Here is a 21,969-nt window from a genome sequence, read left to right as displayed (position 1 = left end):
TATTGTATGAGATGCTATTATATGTGAAAGATAGAGACAAAACCCCAGATCCTGCAAAGAGCTCAGTGCTGACAGATGGATCCTGTATCTTTGAAGAGTCCACTGTCTTTAATGGGACTGCATGTGGGCACACGGATCTGCACGCAGGAAGCTTACTGCAGGTTGTGCATATCAAAGATACTATTTTGATATTTCTTAGCAAATGCAATATTTAAATGGCAAAAATTACAGCTTTTTCACTCTTATTTATTATCTGTGTTACCATGGCACCTAGGAGCCCTACTCACGGACCAGGACCCCACCATGCTAGGTTCTTTGGGGCAGGGATCATCTTTTTGTTATCTCTTTGTGCAGCATTTAGATATGGATCATGGCCCCATTGTGCTGGGGCTTCTAGGTGATATTACAATATAAATAATAATTTGGATATCTCAGAACTAACCCAAGGAAGCATTATCATTTCCCAACAACTCCTCAGACCATCACTTTTGAGCTGATACCAAACATGATAAAATTCAGACATCTGGGTTTTTTTTCCATGATTTGGTCTGAAGCATTTGAACACAGGTCATAACAGGTTAACTAGTACAGTGCTCTTTTCATATTCACCATACCCATCTTACCAGCATTCCTTTATAAGAAGTGCACTAAATAGCCTCTAGGTGGCACATGGATTCTTTTGTTTGTCAGATGTCTTTTTGTTCCATTTAGGAGAGTTTCAAGGTTAGGAGAAAATCTCTCACACTGTGCACAAACTTTAAAGAACTTGGAACTTCCTCTATTTCCAATGTTTGTCAAGCTTATATTTACGGAAACGTTATTTCCTTTGTGGCTAAGGATAAGACAGGCCTGTTTCAAAATTAAAGTAGTAAACAAAATAAATGAACAGAAACAATTATAAAACATTATACTGCAAAATCAGTAGAAAAATGTAAACTTAAAAGGACCATATGCCACTTCACCAAGAGCCAAGCTCAGGAGTGGTTCTAAGTGCCTGGGATGCTTTTTCAGTTCACATTGGCTTAGGTTAAGTATTAAGTGAAATACTTTGGGTTATAGTGCCATTTGTTTTAGATTAAGCATTTAATTCTACTTTGCACCAAGTTTTTGTGTTGATCTAGGACACAATCTTGAAAGCTGTTCCATGTAGATAGGCCATTTTTACTCAGAGACTAGAGGTCTTGGTCCAGTTTTATATTTTACTCACCACCTTGGTAGTGGTTACTTCTTATGATGCTCAGATACTATGGTATAGATGCCTAGAAAACAGCACCTACAAATAGCACCTACAAATAGACTTGGGCACATGAAAAAAGGTATCCAGATGGGAGAGATCACACTGATTCCAGTAAAAGTCCCTCTTTGTAATGGGGAAACCATGCTGGAAGTGAAAGACTCTTTCTAACCAACAGCTTTAAAAAAAAAACATATTTAGAAAAGGACCCATTGTGTGAAAGGGCCCAGGCAGAGAAAACCTCTGATGGGTGTGAGGAGCTGCTGTCGCCATGTAACACTAGTCAGTACTATTTAGTGGATTATTTGGGTTAGTTTAATGATATTGTAGAGGTGAAAGCCTATGCTGTTGTACAGCAGTAATTCATAAAGTGTAAAAAAATAAAGGAGCACAGAGAACTTAAAAATTGGGTGGTAACAGACCACGAATCCCAGTGAAGATTTAACCTGGTGATACTCAACAGAGAGCTCACCCATGTTTGTAGCGGTTTCCATCATTTCACAGTGACTCAACAGTCATCTGAGGCTTCAGGGTGACACACAGTGACAACCCTAGACCCTTACTGTATAGTAATACCCAGTTATCACATAGATTTATCTTACAGCCTTTATCTTTATTATGGCGCTGAACATTGGACAACTGGGATTGACTGAGACATTTGGTGAGTCAGGGACTGCGGGACATGAGAGAGCTGGTGCTGGAGAGAAAGGAGAAGGACTGGAGCCCTAGGATTGGGGGACACCCTGAGGTTGGTGCTGGGAATGGAATGGTGCTGACACTGGGGAAGATGGTAGGATTGGAGGATGCTGAGGGGGCTGATGCTGGGATTGGGGGTAGGGATGTAAAATGTCAACCAGTTAACCATTAGACTTAACGCTTAACCATTAACCCTTGGACCTGCCGGCCCCAGCAGCCCCGCTGGCCAGAGCAGCCCCAGCTGCACTGGAGGGATTGACCCCAGCTGCTAAATTGGTTGACCGTTTAAACGGTTAACTTTTAAAATGGTATTTACAGCCCTAACTGGGGAACACAGAGAAATGCTGGGAGTGGGGGACACTGGACTGGGGTGTGCAGCTGGGGACTGGAGTCAGGATTGTGAGACGTCGTGAGGCTGGTGCTGGGATTGGGGGAGCAGCTGGGGACTGGAGGTCGCTGGGAGGCTGGTGCTAGGATTGTGAGACGCTGGGAGTTGGTGCTGGGGATTGGGAGAGCAGCTGGTGCTGGGCGTGGAGGGCACCGGGCAGCTGGTGCTGGGAGTGCGGGGGGTCGCCGGGAGGCTGGTGCTGGGAGTGAGGGAGCAGCTGGGGCGTGGGGGGCTGGCGCGGCGAGGCGGGACACTGGGGGACGCCGCCGCTACGGGTGACGGTCGCACCCGGCACCTGCCTCTTCCCCAGCAGCTCTCTCAGCCCCGCCCCGTTCCGAGACTCCTGTTTCCCCTCCCTTCGGGCAGCCGTAAAGCGCGGCGGGAGGGAGCCGTGTCGCGCGGCCGGATGTCAGGCTGCGCTTTGCGGCTGGGCTGCCCCTGAGAAGCGGCCCCGGAGACCCCGCTCTCTCTTTTGCTGCTGCTGTCGCTGGCGGAAGGTGAGTTTTCGGCAGCTCCGTGACCCCCCACCCCTCCCCCCGCCGGGCCGCGCGCCGCTCACCGCGTGTCTGTCTGTCTGTTGCAGGAGGAGCCATGCCGGCCAAGGGGCCCCTGCAGAGCGTCCAGGTCTTCGGGCGGAAGGTGAGCGGGCGGCAGCGCTCCCCGGCCTGTGCGCTCCGGGGCGGCCCGGGCCCAGCCAGGCGGGGAGGCCGGTAACCCCGGCCCGGGGCTCCCGCCTCCCGACGCGGAGCTGCCCGGGACGCGGCCCTAGGGGCCCCGCGCCATCGGCCGAGCCCGTCATCGCGATCGGGGCCAGGCCGCGGCGCTAGGAGTGAGCGGCAGTGCCCCGGCCGCGTGCGCCGACACGTGTGTTCGCCCCCACGCACTCAGCAGCCTCCCTGCTACCCCCACCCACCGACCCACCGCCCCCCAGAGGTGTCGGAAGGGGGGCGCGGCAGCCTCCCCCGGTTTGAAGTCGTGCCCATCATGTACAGGGTTTACAGTGTGGGCCAGTGGCTCTCAGTGTGGATCAAATTGTTCCAGAGCCCCTGCCTCCCCGCCCCCCATCGCACCCTGTATCACTGTAAAAAGCAGATGCTGGCGGTAATGGCTCTGCCTCTGGGCCTCTCCTGCTCCCCCTCCATGATCTAGGAGGCCTGACTGCTGATAGTAAACTGTCATCACACTTCCCACGTGTAGATCAAATTTTGTGTGTTTTTAGCGAGGCTGACTCGCCTATGTATTTTTTTATTTTAAGTCCTCATCTGACCTAGTACGTTTCAGTCGTTTGCAGCAGTGGCTTTGCTTTAAATGGAAAAATACTTTTTGAAATCTTGAGTGTCATAATCTAGACGGAAAGCACTGTATGATAGTCTCTAAAGCAGTTGGTGCACAGTTAATAGTATATGGATGCTTTCCTCACGTATGCTTGCATTTTTTAGAAAACAGCTACTGCTGTTGCTCACTGCAAGAGAGGAAATGGTCTCATTAAAGTGAATGGAAGACCCCTGGAAATGATAGAGCCTAGAACCCTGCAGTACAAAGTAAGCACTTCATTGGTTTTCTTTGGACATTTGTGTGTGTGCATATATATGCAGAATAGTTTCTTGTTGCCATGAAGACATACACTAGATCAGAGGTGGCAAACATTTTGGCCTGAGGGCCACATCTGGGTATGGAAAGCATACAGTGGGCCATGAATGCTCATGAAATTGGGCATTGGAGTGCAGGAGGGAGTGAGGGCTCTGGCTGGGAGTGCAGGCTGTGGTGTGGGGCCAGAAATGAGTTCAGGGTGGGGGAGGAGGCGCTGGGCTGGGCCAGGGGGTTGTGGTTCCCAGCCAATGGGAGCTGCAGAGGTGGTGCTTGGGGTGGGGGCAGCATGCGGAGCCCCCAGAAGCCAGAGGGGAGACATACCACTGCTCCTGGGAGCCCCGGCACACGCAGAGTGGGGCAAGGCAGGAGCTTGAGGACCCGATTAAAACGACTGCGGCCCCCGGGCCATAGTTTGCCAACCCCTACACTAGATGATCCATCTCTCTCTTTTAGTGGCCATGTAGGCTGTTAGCTGTAGCTTGACTATTTGTAAGATTGTATGCAATTTTAGATTTTGGAGTTGAGTACTCAGGTTAAATAATAAAAGCTTAGAAGTGTAGCCTCACTCAAGTCACTTTGCAAAATGGGATTTGAGTTTCTGTATCAGTTAGGTGCTTTTTTCAATTTTACTCTGATGTATTTTCTCAATTCATTTATTCATTTGGGGGGAGGGATAGCTCAGTGGTTTGAGCATTGGCCTGCTAAACCCAGGGTTGTGAGTTCAATCCTTGAGGGGGCCATTTGGGGGAACTGGGGTAAAAATCTGGGGATTGGTCCTGCTTTGAGCAGGGGGTTGGACTAGACCTAGACCTCCTGAGGTCCCTTCCAACCCTGATATTCTATGATTCTTACTACTGTTGATGGGAGCAAAGGATATATGTTGATACGTGTTAATCTTCCTTAGATCTAACTTCATAAAGTTTAGGTATTACCTAGTTTGACTCATCAGTTAACCTCAAAGCACTTTACAAAGTATCATTACTCCCATTTACAAATGGGGAAACTGAGGCACGGGAAGGCAGAGTGACTTGTCTAACATCACCCAGCAGGCCAGCAGCAGAGTTGTGACAAGAACCTAGGTCTCCTGGGCAGTGCTCTGCTCTTATCCACTAGTGACTAGGCCACATTGCCACAGCGTTTTTTATTTAAGTACCTTAGCGTGTGCATCGTAAATTCAAGGCTCATAGCACCAAACATTTTATAAATCCATGCTTAGAAACCTTGCTCAAAACACTGATTGCTGCCTCTTGATTATAAATATGTTCTCATAATTTAATCCAATTTTTATGTCTGTTTCTTAGTTGCTTGAACCTGTTCTTCTTCTGGGCAAGGAACGCTTTGCTGGTGTTGACATCAGAGTCCGTGTTAAGGGTGGCGGCCATGTAGCACAAATCTACGGTACGACTCTTGTACAAGATCCTTAGTATGGGCTGGAATAGATTAAACTACTTTAATAAATTTTAAATTTTTTGTATCTTACGGAAGAGAAACCATCTACAGTTTAAAGCTTTGGCTATTACAAATACCAGTTTAATAGGTGTATCTTGAACTATATCACCTGCTCTCATTTATACACATGAATGATCTTTATGGAAATGATCTGAATGAAACTGGCATTTAGCATTTCCCTCTTCCAGGGCTATATAAATGATTACGTGTGATTGGTCATAAATTGGATTTTGGAATGAGGTTAAACAGCATTTTCTAACTGCACTGCAAAATGAAGCAGTTACTTGCCTCAGATAAAATTGCTCAGATAAAAATCCTAGAATCAAAACTTAACTTGTAACTTACTCACATTGGGCAAAATAGAACATAAATTGCTTTTCAGAAGTGTTAACGTTGTGCTGCTGCTAGTTAAGGCCTGAGCATTCATTAAAATATTATGTCTCAGAAGATGCACAGGAAGCAAGTAGATGTATTAACCCAAATCTTCATCTGTTTTAGTTAACCACCCTGGCATTTTAAAGTCAGTTTTTGATTAAAGGGGGTGGCTTGAGATGGAAGGTGTATGACACAAAATGGTTTGATGTGGTTTTATCATTACACTTGTAACTATTTTTCATTTGTCAAATTCATTTCTGCCAACCCCTGCCCAAACCCCTTGCCATGTTTTCTATGTAAACCTGAATTGATTGGATATTATTGTTAACTTGTCTCTTTCCTCAACAGCAATCCGTCAATCTATTTCCAAAGCATTGGTGGCTTATTATCAGAAGTGTAAGTTGATTGATTTTGTTTTACTAGCGTTTTTGAAGTGTTTAGCTTCAGACATTAAGTGCTATACGTAGCACAGTAATAGATGGCGGTATAGAATGTTAGTCACAAATGTGTTCTTTTTTCAGATGTTGATGAAGCTTCCAAGAAGGAAATCAAGGACATCTTAATCCAGTATGATAGGACCTTACTGGTTGCAGATCCTCGTCGTTGCGAGTCCAAGAAGTTTGGTGGACCTGGTGCCCGTGCACGCTACCAGAAGTCTTACCGTTAAAAATTATTCTTTACCCTTGTATCTTGCAATAAATATGAGGAAAAGTTAATAAATATTTCAAGTTTCTAAATCTGGTATTTGTTTATATTGGATAACTTTTTTTTCAGGGTTGGGAGTCCTTCGGTAGTTAAATATTTTATTAATATAAGAGAGCTGACCTTAAACACAGGGGAAGTGCTGGTGTCTAGAAATAAAGAAAAGCACTTTGCTGCTGTTAGATACACATTTTTTTTCTATCATCATGTATCAGAGGGGTAGCCGTGTTAGTCTGGTTCTGTAAAAGCAGCAAAGAATCCTGTGGCACCTTATAGACTAACAGACGTTTTGCAGCATGTGCATCCACTCTTGCATCCGACGAAGTGGGTATTCACCCACGAAAGCTCATGCTGCAAAACGTCTGTTAGTCTATAAGGTGCCACAGGATTCTTTGCTGCTTTTACATTTTTTTTCTTTGTTTCAAACAATAAACTCCCCATACTGTGCTCCATGCACCCTTGACAAACCACTAGCAAATCTAGCGGTGTAGTTTCTAAAATTGTTAGCCCAGGGAAATTAAAAGATCTTATCTCAACCCTCCCCAAAACCCTGACCAAATGCTACAAAGCTGTATTATTGCTGTTTTGGAGCAAGAGGAGTATGTTTCCTTCTCTGTTGAAAAATCTACAGTGTATGCATGTTGAAGTGCAGTAGCAGACTTCTTAAAATACCCTTGTGCTATGTGAATTTTTACGTTTATATTCAAGACTAGAAAACGGATGTTTTCCAAAAATCATGAAAGCTTTCATATGTCCGTTCAAGCTAAATAATGCTTAAATATAATTACTTACAATTGTCAAAGTCAGAGTCAGGACTCACAATTTATCAGATCACTGTTTTTTAGCAAAAGTGCTCTGCTAATACACCCAGAAAATGTAAGTGCCATACAAGGCTCAAACCACCTTATTTAGTCAGATAAAAGGAAATGAAATTAACAAGATTACAAAGGGAGCAGAACTGATAAGTTTACCTGGGGCTAGACACATATCTCATGCCCTTACTGTCACCAATCTCCTCTTAATGTCCAACCATCAGTTTATGTGGACCCATTGTTCAATACCTTAATGTTCCTCTTCCTGACAACTTTATCTCAACATTCCTCATTCCTGCTTAAAGGAACATACAGCATTTCTATAATTCATTCTACAATATAATTCATACTTTCACACAATGCTTCAGAAATATTGAACATTGAAAGGGTTGCACAATGCCCTGAAAATGAGAGAAAGGTCCTTACTCTGAGGTGCTTTGATACTAATTTGGGCACATGTAATACACCCGTAACAGTTCAGACACAAAGGGGTGCAGATAAGAATGTGATTTACAAAGCCCTCTGTGTTATCAGTTTGAAGGACAGACATGTTTCTTGTCTCACAAGATTGGGGAGGCAATTCCAAGCCTTGGAAGTACATGTGTAATATCAGACTAAAAGCAGACAGATGGGGAGTAATTTAGAGGGAGATCTAGATTAGCAGCTCTCAACCAGAGGTATGCGTACCCCTTTGGGTACTCAAGAGGTCTTCCAGGGGGTACATCAACTCATCTAGATATTTGCCTAATTTTACAACAACATAAAAAGCCCTAGCAAAGTCAGTACAAACTATAATTTCATAAAATGATTTGTTTATACTGCTCTATATACTATACCCTGAAATATAAGTACATTATTTATAGTCCCATTATTTTATAATTACATGAGAAAATAAGCAATTTTTCAGTAATAGCATGCTGTGACACTTGTATTTTTATGTCTGATTTTTGTAAGCATGTAGCTTTTAAGTGAGGTGAAACTTGGGGTTACGCAAAAATCACACTCCTGAAAGGGGTATGGTAGTCTGAAACAGTTGAGAGCCATTGTTCTAGATGGTGGAGGTGCATGCAGTGTATGAGAGGAGGAAATTGTGGAGATGCTAGGGAGAGAAGTTGCATCTACTTAAGTAGATATTGAGAGGAAAAAGATAGAGGGTGAGTGGATGACGAAGAAGCCTTAAATGAAAAAGATCTAGCTGCTGTCAACAAAAGATTGGAAAGCTGGGACATCTGTCACAAGTGACCAGGAAAAATCATGTGAATTTGACAAACAGGTGCTTAAATACTAAGTAGAGGCCTTCTGATGCATGGGAGAGCTCTGGGTCATGATGAGAATAACTGCTTTGTATTCCTTTGTATACTCAGCAGGAAACCATTTTGGAAAGGAATGGAAAACACCATAGGCTGACCAATAGAGTCTAGATTCTTGACCATATCTTCTCTCCCCCATCAGACAACAGTGGTACTTTGGGGGCTTTTTTGAGGGGTGTCTTCCAAAATTCCTGCTTTGTACTGTAGCCTCGATGGTCCTGCATTGTAGTGATTCCTTCCCACCTACAGCTAAACCCACTTCCTTTGCTAATTTGGGTGTTGGAGATGATCTGTAAAGGATTTTTTAAAACATTGGACTTTTGCCCTTTCTTGTATTGAGTGGTTGCAGGGTTTTTTTTAACCTTAAAAATATCTGCAGTCTGGTCTTCCTAATTGCTGCTGGAGGAGCTCGTGGATGTCTGAGAATGAGCTAAAGTATTTTAGGGTAAGGGAGTAAAATTGTTAATTAAGATTTCCTTTCTCATAAATGTCATTAATATTAAATAGTATTAGCATAAATTGAACAAACTTCTAAACAGGAATGATAAGTCCCCCTCTCATTTGCTCAGCTTTCAGTCTCTGTTGATAACATAACTAATTTTTCAGTCACAGTTGTGTGTTCCAGAGTGGATAAGACCTGAATTTCAAATTCAATGCAACTGAAAAACCAAACTGTTATTCTTTCCTCATACATCAGAAAGAAAGGAGGAGGAATGCAGGAAAGCAACAAGCCCATTTTTGTTTCCTTTTTGCAGATCTACTGTGACCCACTGGCAATTTGTTTGCCAGACTTCTTTTTGTTTTTTGTTTTTGTCCTGCAGCAAATGAACAATATGCCTAATTTCACTTTAGAAGTTTTATTCTGGTTTATTATTGTTCTGACTGATCTCTCTTGTGGGATGTTCTCTGGCTTCTCTTTCCTCTCAGTCTCCTTTGACCTGTGAAACTTCTCATCACCCCATCTAGGGATGCAGTATTGGCTGGTTAGAACACTGGAGCTCATCCAGGTTTCTTCTTGTGATGAGATTGATGATGAATGATGAGCTATTCTAGCTCCTGCCTCCCCCTTTCTAGGCCTGACTTTTTGAGTGCAGAGATGGGGAATGAAACCTGGATATATTATATGGCAGTGCAGAGCATACTGCCTCCATGGCATTTTTTCAAACAAAGAAGCACTTAAGCATAACAAAAGTGGATCAAAGTGTTTTCTAAAGTGGATTTTGATCTCATGAAAATGTTCTGTTAATCTCTGCAATGATGTCACATCAAACTATTTGATTTTATTAATAAGATGTAAATGTTACTTGATGTGTATTGGGAGCTGCTATATGCCAAGGGGCGGGGGGTAGTTTTATTTTCTGAAATACTGCAAAGTAAATTGGTGTGAGCTAAGTGCCTGAGAGCACGGTGGAAATAGGATGTAGTAGTGAGAATTCTGTTTTTCCTATTTATTCTCTCTCCTCCAATTACCGTCACTGGGGGATGAGTGGTGAAAAGGATTCTTCTACCATCAATAGTGGTAGGAGCAGCTTTACCAACTCAGCTCTGGCATAGCCTGCCCCTCCTCAACTAGCCCTTATCAGCAACAAGATGTGTAAGACCAGAAAGAGGTCCCCCAGCAGCAGTGAGGCTCAGCGGGGAATTGGAGGTGATCTGGTTCCAGCTTGGCCCAAACCCCATCCCAGAGTTCACTAGCTGCAGGAGCATTAAGCTTAGGAGGCAGAGTAGGGACTGGCAGCTGCTGTGCAAATGTGGATCCTGCCTAGTCTGTCCACCTGACACTGGGACTTACCAACTGTGGGTGTGGTGCAAGCTCTGAAAAGTTCCATGTGCCACTGGCATCAACATTGTAGGGAGAGCCAAAATTGGGAGTAGCTGGACCAGTGTGGCTCTGGCCTGGTATATCCTCGCCGACCAGATTGCCCTTGTATGCTGCACAGTCCTTGTAGAAGCTGAAGATGCTCCTAGCTGCTATGGTTTTGGAGTCATTGAGATAAATTGTGCTCGACTGTAATACCCACATAGATTATAAGTGGTTATTAAAAAGTTTGTTATTCAATGAGGCTGTTAATTTTGTATATTTGAAGTCAGCCAACAAACTTTTAAATACAGAATTTATATCTTAAATTAACTTTGTCATTTCTAATAGTAGAAAGTCTAGATAGAGAACACCTATTAATTCGTTCAGTTTGTCTCCCTACCAATGCAGGATGGTTACCTAACATATATGTTCTCATGGGCTCTTTTTTTTTTCCCTTGATTTTTCAAAGGTCCCAGGCAGTGGGGCTTCTACTTATTCCCTTATGCAGGCAAATTCATTTCATTGTCTGAATGTAATTCCTCCTATTCAACTTAATTTCTCCCCCCCTTCCTGCTTCCCGTTTCTTAATTTTAATCCCATGACTCTTGTACTACAGTCTACCTCACTGAGTAATTCCTTTCCCTCCTTGAATGCTTGTTGGACAGTTACGACCTTGCCTTATCTGTTATCCCCCTATTCACTAGTGACTTTTGTTGCTCTTTGTTTCCTCAAATTTCTCTGTCTTTCTGGTAATATAGTTGCCAGACATGAATGCAGTTTTACGGGTGCAGTTGTATTAGAATCGTAGAGAGGAGGATTATTGCTTTGCTGCTATATGCCTGATTATGTCTGTGTTTTGAAGGTCTAACCTGCATGGGCCTTTTTGCAGCTATGACACATTGCAAACTAATGTCTAACATGTTTTCTAGAATGATTTCCTATGTCTCTATGCATTATTGCTTTCCAGGTTTCTCAGTCCGAAGAAGTGTGTGTGTTCTGGAATATTTCTCTCACTTTGCATTATTTCAAGATTAATCTAATTTTGCTGTGTTCTTTCTGTATTTCTAATATTTCTACGTTATTTTATATTATTTGCCTGTCTTCACTGCTTTTGCAAGGACAAAGAAATAATACAAAGGAAACTAGATACACTATACTGTAAAGTGTGATATTAACATGTCTTTTTCCAGCACTAAATATCAGACACATTAAATAGCATCTAAACAACAGTAAGAATAACTTCATACATTGGTCATCAGTCGGTTATTGGTTACCCAGTTGATGTTCCATGAGACTTTCAGGACAGAGTCACTGGTGTGTACACAACACAAAGGGAAGTTATGTCTGGGCCCTCTTCTTTTCCAAATGAGTGTTAAAACTCAGTAAATGAAAGCTTCAGATTAGAGACGTCTCCTCATATTTTCAGAGTTGTAGTGGTGGGGAAAATAATCCTCGGGTAAGAGTGTACAGAATTAAAAGAATCCCTGAGAACCAGGCTGTGGTGGGGACAAGGGATGGTGAGAAAGAATCAATACCAAAATGCCTGGCTCTGAAGTCATGGCAAAAAGGAATTGCCAACATAGGAAGAGGGAGAATAGATATGAAAGTGGAGAGGAAGAAGAGTGAAAGACTGATACATGATGACCCCTCTCCCAACTTTCACCTCTGGTAGTAGTTATATTTTATAATATACAGTGGTATGTTTCATTACAGAGGTACTTTATATTCATAAGAATTGGCCCTTCTTTCAGTAAATAGTTTTCTGAAGATACTGTGAAATTACCAAATCATGAAGGTATTGATATGCACCAAATACTCCAGTCATCTCACTTATACGTAGAATAATTGTTAGGTGGCTGATTAAATAGTGTCTGTTTAGGATTCAACCTAATGTTACTTTATGTTAAAATAAGGTAATAGAAATATTTCTGTCCGTGGAGCTATGCAAGTATGATGCATTTATATATAATTTAAAGTATGGGCTTGGGAATGGCAGAATCTGAGTTCAGATTATCTTTACATCTCTGCTTTTGTAAGAGATGAAGAAAGGAAAGGTGAATATATTTACAAGGCCAAAATAACTGATGTAGAGGACTAGATGGCTCGGGAATTGGTAATAGAATTTGGAGCCTCTCATCTCTGCATTGTTGGCTTGGGTCCGTTCCAGGCTGGTAATGATCAAAAGTCATTATTATCTATTAACTCCTTTTGGTGATCTGTGAAATTAATAGGAGGTCTCAGTCCAGTTCTTAATAGACAGGAGTCCATTCATCATTCACACTAAGTGGCTCCGTTCTTGGCAGTGAGTAGAGGTGCAAAGGCACAGATAACAACCTACTCTCTTACTCATCCCGGGTGATTTTCCAGGTCAGTGTTGGAGTATATGTTACTCAAAAATTATCCCTTTGATCAATCAAAATATACCACTGATGCGTCCTAGAAAACATCATGTGCAGTTCTTGCCTGCAAAGTCCAGGACACCAAGGCAAGGTCTTCAGTTGGAGGGGTGAGTTGGGGGAAGGTGGTGTAGGGAAGAAGATTTCACACTGGGAAATATTTTCATTGATTCCTCTAGAAGATAAGAAGTAGATGGGATAAATGAGACAAAATAGACAGATTAACAGAACGCTTAAAATGATTTTTTACTATACATTTTATAAAATACCAAAATGTGGAGGAATACATTGTGGGGTTTGTTTTTCAAAAGTTATATTCATTGCTAAGAGTCATCTATAGAGATTAGATTACTGCAATGCACTCTATATGGGGCTACAGCTTAAATCAACCTGGAAAGAGAAGCAGATGTAGAACGTGGCAGCCCGTTTAGTAACTAATACATCTTTCCAGCCGTACATAACACCAGTGCTCCAGCTGCTGCACTGGCTTCCTGTTCGTTTCTGTGTCGAGTTTAAGGTAGTGAATTTGAACTATAAAGCTTTAAGTGGCTTGAGGCCTGACTTTTTGAAATACTGCATCTCTCTCAGTCAGTGAAGGCACTTAAGCTAGATGGATAAAAGAAAGGGAACTGCTGGTAGGACAGCTTCCATGCAAGGCCCTTAACTCCTGAAGTCACTTGGGTCTAAAATAGCCTTCCAGCATGAGATTAGAGACATGCTGCATGTTGTTACTTTTGGGGTGGGGGCTGCATTGGTGAGCTCAGTACAGCATTGGTTGGAGTGGAAATCTGATTGGTTATTCTCCAGTTTGTTTTGAGGAAGCTGTTGGCTTTATCTTTTAAACATGTCAAAGGCACAAAGAGACCACCCTAGTTGTGTGCAAACAATGAGTTAAAGGCAGTTTCGAGTAGTACACCTGCCCTGGGGTTCCAGTGCCAATTCTTATGGTTTTACTATAACATTTTTTTTTCTTTACTTTTAAATCTGTCCCCTGAGTGAAAGAGCCACCAAGGGAAACTGTCTAATCATGGTATTGTCAAATGCACAAAGTAATTTTTTTTAAAGGAAAATGTGTTTTTCTAATCTCTCTGTCTACTGGTGTACTTAAATCACTGTACAATATATACCATTCAGTTATAACAATTATTTGTGTGTTGCTTGTAATCAATAAAAACAAAAACAACCCCCCCCAAACAAATTGTTTTTTAGGTCCCTGTAAGTATACTTTGTAACAATTTCTCAGTAAATACCATATTTTCCTGATGTATACCTACCGAAATCATCAGTATTCTTTATTATTATGCACACACCATAAACCTAGATGATGCTTTACATAAAAATAAAAGGTAATTGATTTCATTAGGCCAAGATTTCACCATCATCTTTTACGCTGAGGAATTTATAATCAGCAAGAATGGCATGTCAGTGAATAGTACACGCAGTAGTGTGTGTTTTCACGGTTTGACCCTGGGTTAAATTAAGACATAATGACAAACACTAAATGGGCTATGGAAGGGCTAGGAGGAAGGGAAGGTACAGTGCTATGATCAAGTGGGTGTTTGGATTAGTAATATACATGTTTTGATATACAGATTGTTTTTTAATCTCCAATTAATTTGAAGGGAAGATTAGTGTAGTTCTAGGGCTAGACTAGATGAGGTAGTGTCTTTCCTTTGTTTACATTTCATTTTGATGAAGAATATAGTCAAGAGGATGGAAACATTTCCAAAAAACTTATGTTCCTGCACCAACAGTTTTTCCCTTTCTGTTATCTATGAGATTTTAAAACACATTTTATTTTTTTAAAAAATTATAAACTTCTGGGAAGTTTTCTTTTGTGACACTATCAAAATGCTACAAGGAAAAAACTTATTTGCTTCCAGTAGGTAGTTAAAATCCAGGTAATTTATTTAATGGAAATTAATGTCTCTTATTTAAAATGTTTGTTGAATACTTTAATATATTAGCCAATAAAACAACTTAGTGGTACTTTATACAAGAACATTATTGTAAGTTTGAACTTAAAAGTTTCTTTTTTTCATTTTAATAAGTAAAAGGTAGAAAGGGCAGCAATTTTAATTAGCACAAGTTTCAAAACACACAAACGTGAAATGACAACTGTTTGAAAAATCTTTCAAAGCATCATGACATGGCAAAATTTCTTTCCATGTCACTATCCATGAACGTTATAAAGGGTTGATTCAGTCCAAAAGAGCAATAAGCCTTGCAGGTCTGGTGTAAGTGTAACTAATACAGGCTCTGGTAAGGAGTTACCATGCATTACTAATGAGAGAAGCACAGCCAAAAAGTTGTATGCAACATTTCCAGAGCTCCAGAAGCTGGATGTGGCTAGGAAGCTTGATGTTTCTTTTTAATTCTCTCCCTGCTTTTTTTTTGTGTGTGTGTGTGCGCCCTGCCTTATTTAAATTTCTCTGCTATCTAAATTTATGAAAGATTTTAAACATTCCAGAGACACATACTTCTAAGATGCCATAATAGTCAAGGCCACCAATTTGGATACACTTCATACTAAGAAGCTACACTGAAATGAATATTGTGGGAAAACTCAATTTAATGATACCCTGGAGCGTATTCTTGGTTCATTCTCTGCTGTTGTCTTTGCAAGGTAAGAATTTTATGCTCAATTTTTTCACTAAAAACCTTTTAGAAAGACTTCTCTTAAGAATTTAGTAATACGGTTACTTATTTTTCTTTCACTGTAAAGCAAATATTTCTTACAGTCCATGGCTTAATTAAACAAACAAGCAAACCAGTAATACAGACTAAATATATTTACATCACACTTTTACTGCTTTTGAAACTAAAAATGACTTTGATTTTTTTTTAAATTCAGACTTTAATGCTTGAATTTTATACAGAATGATTAGTAAAGAACAAAATTATTTTTCTTGGCTTTCTTGCTTCTCATTATTGTCAAATGTGTTATCAGATTGACGTAGGCTTAATTGTTATGAACAGGATATGGGTTTGCTCAAGATTTGGACTACACCTGCAGTGTGTCTGAACATTTTTTATAACTCTAGAGTAAATATTTGGCAAACTGATTATATAAACTCTCCCAGCTGTTGTCATCACACATGCTAAAAATAATAATAACCATAGACAGCTTAGAAAAATGATTCCTGAGGATAACAGAGATTTTTCAAGCATTGTAACTTTCACATAGCTTGAAAGTAAAAATATTCTTAAATGAAAGTAAATCTGCGTGAAATCTAGAGCGAGATTTAAACATATTGGACTAAAAGTTTATAATTATTATGTTCAGAAAAGCATTACAGGGACCTGCACTGAAGCCTGATCCTGAGAGGTTCTGAGCACCTTCCATATTTGATGAGCTTTAGTCTGATCCTGCAAGGTGCTGAGCATTCACCACTTCCACTGTCAATGATGGGAGTCAAGAGTGCTTAGCATTTTGTAGGATCTGGCCCATTGGAAATTGCAGATTCTCAGCACTTCTTAGGATCAGGTTCTGAAGATGAAAGACATCAATCACTCAGAAGAAAAGTGTTTCTATCTTTGCTGGCAGGGAGATGGAAAGGCTGCATAAATGCTTTCTGGAAAACTTATTGTCATTAGCCCTCTTCTAAAGAACAAAACTCACTCTTGTTTCTTAAACCAAAGTCAGGTAAGTTTGTATGCATGTGAAATGCGTAGAAGGAAATAGAGGGAAAAATGATTCAATTCCATCATTTTTTATCCAACAGGATCCTATTGCGAGTTTTCTCTTTTGAGAAGAACACCAAGGTGAGTGTGCATTCCTCATTTGCAGAGTTTTAAAAGCAAATCTAGGTGAAATCAGTAAGGCTTGTCTGATATGATGGAAGTATAGAACATACAATATGGCCTTGTGTAGAACACCTTTTACTTTTAGTAATTTAGACATAAAGTATTTCTTCCATTTAATAACTCTTCCCAAAGAGCCGGTGATTAAACGTGCGAATCCTTTTTTGAAAAACAAATGCACCTCTTTAGTATTCACAAAAAGATGGTGTTCCTCAGGGGCCCAAGTAAGTTCACAGGATGAGTTTCTTATGTGACTATTCTCATATCTGATAAAATGTACATTAATTAAATACCATTTTAGTTTCAGGGGGGGAAAAATAAAATTCTAGTGACACACAGAAAGGAATTTCCCCACAAATAAAATGTGTTATACAATAAATATAGTCTCAGTGATAATTCATTTTCTCAGTCTGATAAAAGCACTTGCAAGGCAAGTTATATGTAATAGTTCAAAACAAAACTAGGGTATCTTTCTGATCCCATTGAAGTCAATGGAAACTTTGCCATTCAGTAGAAGCAGGATTAGAACTCCGCTCTGGACATCTAATGACTTCTCATACATTTAGCGATCACACACTATATTGTACAAAATCCGGCCTGTTAAATAAAACAAAGTGTATTTTGTAGATTGAGGCCATTATTTCTGAAATCAATGTAATTATTGCCTATTGTAATTTAGTTACCACTGGAAGGTAACCGTACACTTTTAACACCATGACCACTGCACATGCAAATAGCACTGGTGCACCTCAACAACATGTGTACCATTCAGTGAAAGAACTTCACTATTTTGTGTCCCATATATAAGCCCAATTTGCTTATCTCCCCTCCCCCATACATACCAGGTACCTCTTTGAACAAGTAGCCTGTGTTCAAGAGCAGAGATCTGAGCACTCTTGAATTTTGTAAAACGAGACTATGAAAAGAAAAAAGTCACCTTTTTAAATGTTAACCCAAGAAAGACCTCTTTGATAACGTGCTGGAAATCAGAGAGAAACACCTCTCCCTAGGGAACAACTTATTCAGGTTGCTCAGGGACCTTTGATTATACAAGATCCTTTTTGTTTTCTTCCAGAAACCAGTTTAATGCAACTCGACAGAAAAGAGATCTCTTAGCAGCTGAGGTAGGTTATACCACAGAAAGAAAGAGGGGCAAAAATCCCCCTCCTTTCTGCAACGGGGCTTTTGTGTTGTCACAATGAGGTCTTTGTAAAGGAGAATGGAAATGATAATAACAAGACAAGGATGAGGAGAAGCTTTTCCATACCTGCTTTCCTCAAACTTAAATCCACAGCCTCATTCATTCTTAGCAAAATGCTTCCTGAATTACCCATCCTAACACACACTGTGGGGAGGAGGGTCTTTGTTAAATCTTTTGTGAGAGCAAACAGAAACTTGGGAGTGACTGTTTGGTGAAAAGCACAATAAGGAAACCATAGCCAACAATTTTGCAAATAGTGTTGTTATTGGGCAACGCTCCTGGGCTGTGCAGCAGGTTCCCAGGGCAGAGTCTGTGCCTCCGAAGACCATTCCCCAGTTCCATTGCCTCATTGCTATTGAGATATCTCAGGGAGGTAGGAGGTCAGAGAGCAGACCTGACAATTATTCCATCTGGGATGAGTTTAAAATCTCTCACTCTTCTGTGTACTAGGATTTTGTTGTGTGTCAGTGAGAGATGCAAACCCCTGTAAATTACTGCCATTTGCCAATCCTGGAGAAAGCAACTTGTTCACTGGCACAGGAGTGTGGGGGTTAGCATCTGGGATGCTAGGAAGCCACACGAAGTGCTGAGTGCCTGCTTGGGGCAGATGGCTAGTCTTGTGCTAGTATCTCAGTGAGCTATGCTCCTTGTCCTTCTTCTGATATCTCTGTTGCTGTGTTCCACCCCAGGGATCACTGCATTTCAGTGGTGGAGAAAGTAATTCCTTACATGTGGTTTACAATTTTACCTAGTGTTTACAAAGTGCTTTGGGATTCTCTTGTATCAAGAGCTCTATATACACGCAAGATCATTTTATGTATTAAAGTAATTGCCCTTTCCTAAAATTGCTGCAAAATCCCTAGAATTGAATTAGTCAGACCATTTGTGAAGTCTTAACACTCTGGTTTTGCTTTTTTGTTTCTCGGATAGACTGGAGCAGATTCTGCTGGGTCTCACCTTCATGGGGACCTTACTCAGGGTCAAAGTCCATCAGGAGGTCAGTACCATGTTAGTAATTCACTACCTGTTTGAAAGGATTTCAGTAAAATGCCATCTACCCGTCAACTATCCCTTGTTACCAGAGATTGTGTAACTTTTGATAGTATTTACCTCCCATGCAAAACCCAGTGCTATCTAATTTTGTTTTGGTAACTTGTACTTCTGACTTGCTAAATCACAGAAAATAGTTACAAAAAACAATCCGTTTCTAATGTACCTATTAATGGGGCACCTAAGCACCTAATGAAACAAATCCTTCATTGCTTTACAGTTATTTCCACTCCCAGTTTTCTTGTGTGTCACTTTTGGGCCTTGAGTAGGTATGCTGAGTGGGATTGATAATAACAGTTGTCCATGGAAGACCAACCTAAAGCCTCTTTTAGAATATTCTAAGTGTCAATCAAACTCTTCAGTTTGTTCGGAGCGAATTGATTGGTTTCACAGATGATACATTCCCATCGCTGTTATCTAGTATCCAGCATGCAAAAATGATCAAATGAGCTGAACAGTGACACTTTCTTAAGACAAGATGGAGATTTTGGTTTCTTTCATATCAATGAATACAAATCATGGTGAATCTTATACTGTTGCTAGTTTTAAAAGTGTTTCTTTGTAAGTGAAATGGGGGAGCGAGACAGCAGTCTCTGCCTGGTCTATATTTTCAAATGGTATTTGTCTTTATAAGTGTTTGAAAAATAACTTTAACGTGGAAGGCTGCTATGTCTTCTTTCAGGTTCTTGTCCTCAAGAATGCCTTAATGGAGCAGTTTGTACAGAGGCGGGTGTATGTGATTGTCAGATGTTTCAGGCTCATGGTGAAAGGTGCCAAATTGGTAAGTTTCAGTAATTGGCTACAGAATTGAGTTTCAGATTAGAGTGAGATTTAGGGGCGAGTTTGTTAAAATAATACCTGTTCAGAGCACTTTTGCAATTGCCTTATAATCAAGCTGTAATTCTCAAAGGAGGCTGGGTGGCTCAAATGCTGTATTTCAGAGTGAGATATGGGAGCACAGAAGAGCGTCAGATGTTCCTGAATTTTATTAATACTTGTAACAGTATCCCAGTGCATCATAAGATACCATATCTGCTTTTACTTACTTATTTATTTGTGTCACCAAAAACATCACTGCATTTCCACTTAGAGTGCCCTATTGCCCATTCTGAAGACAGGATGTTCAAATATTTTAATGGGACAAGTTTTGGCAGGTGCAATCTATTGGTAGTAGAATTGAGGTAGAAGTTGTTTGTCCCCATTGTGATTCCTTAGGCTCTGTAGAATATCTGCAACAGCAGCCGTGGAGGGACTTTCTAAGGTCAGGCCTAGAACCTCAGCTGGTGTCAACCAGTGTAACTCCATTGAATTCAATGGAACTGCACTGACTTGCGTCAGCTGAGATGGTAGGCCAAAGGGGCTGTTGAAACTGGTTTGGATCCAAAAATTTTGCCCCACTCTACTCATTGGTCCATTCCTAGTTATAATTTAAAGGTGAAATCCAGGCTCCATTAATGTAAATGGCAAAATTTCCATTGGCTTTATTGGTCCACAGTTCCCACCTAAGAGTTTTAAAACTTGCCTTAATCTCATTTCTTGAATGATAAATAAAACTATCTTCTGTGCTGATGTATGCTTATCTACTATGCATGTAATATCTTACTTTTGTACATGTCTCTGACACTTGTGTAATTTTTTTGTTATTTTGCATTTTATAAGCTCATCTTATTTATTCTCCCCAGTACCTAATGATGGCAAGGATCGAGATGGAATTTGCAAATCATGGGGACAGTATCACTTTGAAACATTTGATGGCATCTACTACTATTTCCCAGGAAATTGTTCCTACATTTTTGCAAAAGATTGCAGTGCTCCGGAACCTCAGTACACTGTATGGGTAAGTGTGTGAATATGTGTTTTGAAATGAAATGCAAAAGATTGATATAACATAGAACTTGTGTTATAGCATAACAAAAATAACTCAACAGAGACAGTAAATGGATCAAAAGGTAGTTTATTTCCTTTTTAGATTTATAGAATGCGCTGATCAAAAACTCTGTAAGTACACATGCAATAACATCTACGAATCTCTGAAATATAAAGTAAACTGTATTATAAAATGATCTCTTTAGGCAAACATGGGGAACTTTGCTCCTGATTTCAAAGTAGTTGACTGTCTCCTTCATTAGCCCCAGATTGAATCATTTAATGTTAGTGATCAGTGCTCTGACGTTGAATAGCATCATTTGTTACGTATAAATGAAGTTAAGACTGGTAGTATTCCAAAGATAATAACTCTGATAACTGTGATAAAGAAATTGTGTCCCTGACAGATTTGTAAAACTGCAAGTGGTAGTTATAGAGACAAATATGAGTTGAGGAGGTTTTCTGAAATATAGAGATTCTACTTACATTAAATGTGATTTGACCAGGACAGGTGGACTGGACTAATTTTGGGCATAACTGATCATATAGGATTTCATATCAAAGAGGCTTCCAGATATCCCCAGTGTAAAGATTTGAAAAGAGAAATTGATTAGGAGAGAAGATGTTCATTGAGCTAAACATTTGTGCTATAGAATATATTAGGGTTTTGGGGTCTGCGTATCTGTCTTGGGCAGGACTACATGAAAATCTTGTGTTGGTACAGAAATGCCAGTTAGAGGGGTGATTATTATTTTTTGATGACATCTCTGTGCTGGCAAAAGCATTTTTTTTGCTGATATAAGTTGTTTACACTGTCCTAACAGAACTCTCAAACCAAGTGGGACCAAGCAGAATCAATACTTGGATGGAACACCTCCAAATAAGCCCCTACTTGTTGCAGGAAGGGATGCTGATGATTCAATAGATGCCAGTCTCTTTTCTAGGTCAATATTGAGAGTGCCCATATGGTGCTGGGGCTGTTGTGTTGCTGGTGGTCTCATCTTTCAGGGAACACATGCCTTTGGGCAGTAAAGGCCCACTTGCACTTTTATGGTGTTCCCCTCAGTATCATTACCAAACCCATAACTAGGTAATTATATTCTGCCTAAACTAAATTCTCTCTGCAGTTTCAATTGGATAAAATATTCCAGTTCTTTTTTCTGTCTTAAGCTACGATGTAATGATGCTGGGTGCTGTTAAACAGTTACTGGGTTTCATAGCAGTGCAAGGCAAAGTGGTCTTCTAACCATGTATATCCCTGTATTATTGATCCCTGGTATTGTTTAAATATTTAT

At 40.6% G+C, this 21,969-nt stretch overlaps 2 protein-coding genes across 2 annotated transcripts in view; both read left to right on the top strand.

Moving 5' to 3' along the window:
- The first annotated feature begins 2,672 nt into the window (after nt 1-2,672).
- On the top strand, nt 2,673-6,469 carry RPS16 (ribosomal protein S16). Its single transcript, XM_039500330.1, has 6 exons — nt 2,673-2,815; nt 2,902-2,957; nt 3,758-3,859; nt 5,210-5,306; nt 6,081-6,128; nt 6,254-6,469. The coding sequence occupies exons 2-6, from the start codon at nt 2,910-2,912 to the stop codon at nt 6,397-6,399; spliced, it is 441 nt and encodes a 146-aa protein (XP_039356264.1). The 5' UTR covers nt 2,673-2,815; nt 2,902-2,909; the 3' UTR covers nt 6,400-6,469.
- Nucleotides 6,470-8,876: 2,407 nt separating this feature from the next.
- OTOGL (otogelin like) overlaps nt 8,877-21,969 on the top strand; it is a 140,283-nt gene continuing 127,190 nt past the window's right edge. The window contains exons 1-7 of the mRNA XM_039519864.1: nt 8,877-9,001; nt 15,224-15,379; nt 16,479-16,518; nt 17,633-17,681; nt 18,689-18,755; nt 19,491-19,589; nt 20,491-20,645. Coding sequence (XP_039375798.1) covers nt 15,301-15,379; nt 16,479-16,518; nt 17,633-17,681; nt 18,689-18,755; nt 19,491-19,589; nt 20,491-20,645 — 489 coding nt within the window. The 5' untranslated portion in view covers nt 8,877-9,001; nt 15,224-15,300. The remainder of the gene's footprint in view (nt 9,002-15,223; nt 15,380-16,478; nt 16,519-17,632; nt 17,682-18,688; nt 18,756-19,490; nt 19,590-20,490; nt 20,646-21,969) is intronic.

The sequence above is a fragment of the Mauremys reevesii genome, linkage group 1 (assembly GCF_016161935.1).
Source record: "Mauremys reevesii isolate NIE-2019 linkage group 1, ASM1616193v1, whole genome shotgun sequence".
Lineage (NCBI taxonomy): Eukaryota > Metazoa > Chordata > Testudines > Geoemydidae > Mauremys > Mauremys reevesii.
The sequence above is the reverse complement of the archived record's forward strand: the minus strand, read 5'-3'. Positions and strand labels throughout refer to the sequence as shown.

Bases quoted from the DNA above. Each gene is read 5' to 3' on its own strand.
- RPS16 (XM_039500330.1), top strand. From the start codon at position 2,910: ATGCCGGCCAAGGGGCCCCTGCAGAGCGTCCAGGTCTTCGGGCGGAAG. The intron at 3,860-5,209 runs GTAAGCACTTCA...TCTGTTTCTTAG, and splicing joins CTAGAACCCTGCAGTACAAA to TTGCTTGAACCTGTTCTTCT. The intron at 6,129-6,253 runs GTAAGTTGATTG...TTCTTTTTTCAG, and splicing joins GGTGGCTTATTATCAGAAGT to ATGTTGATGAAGCTTCCAAG.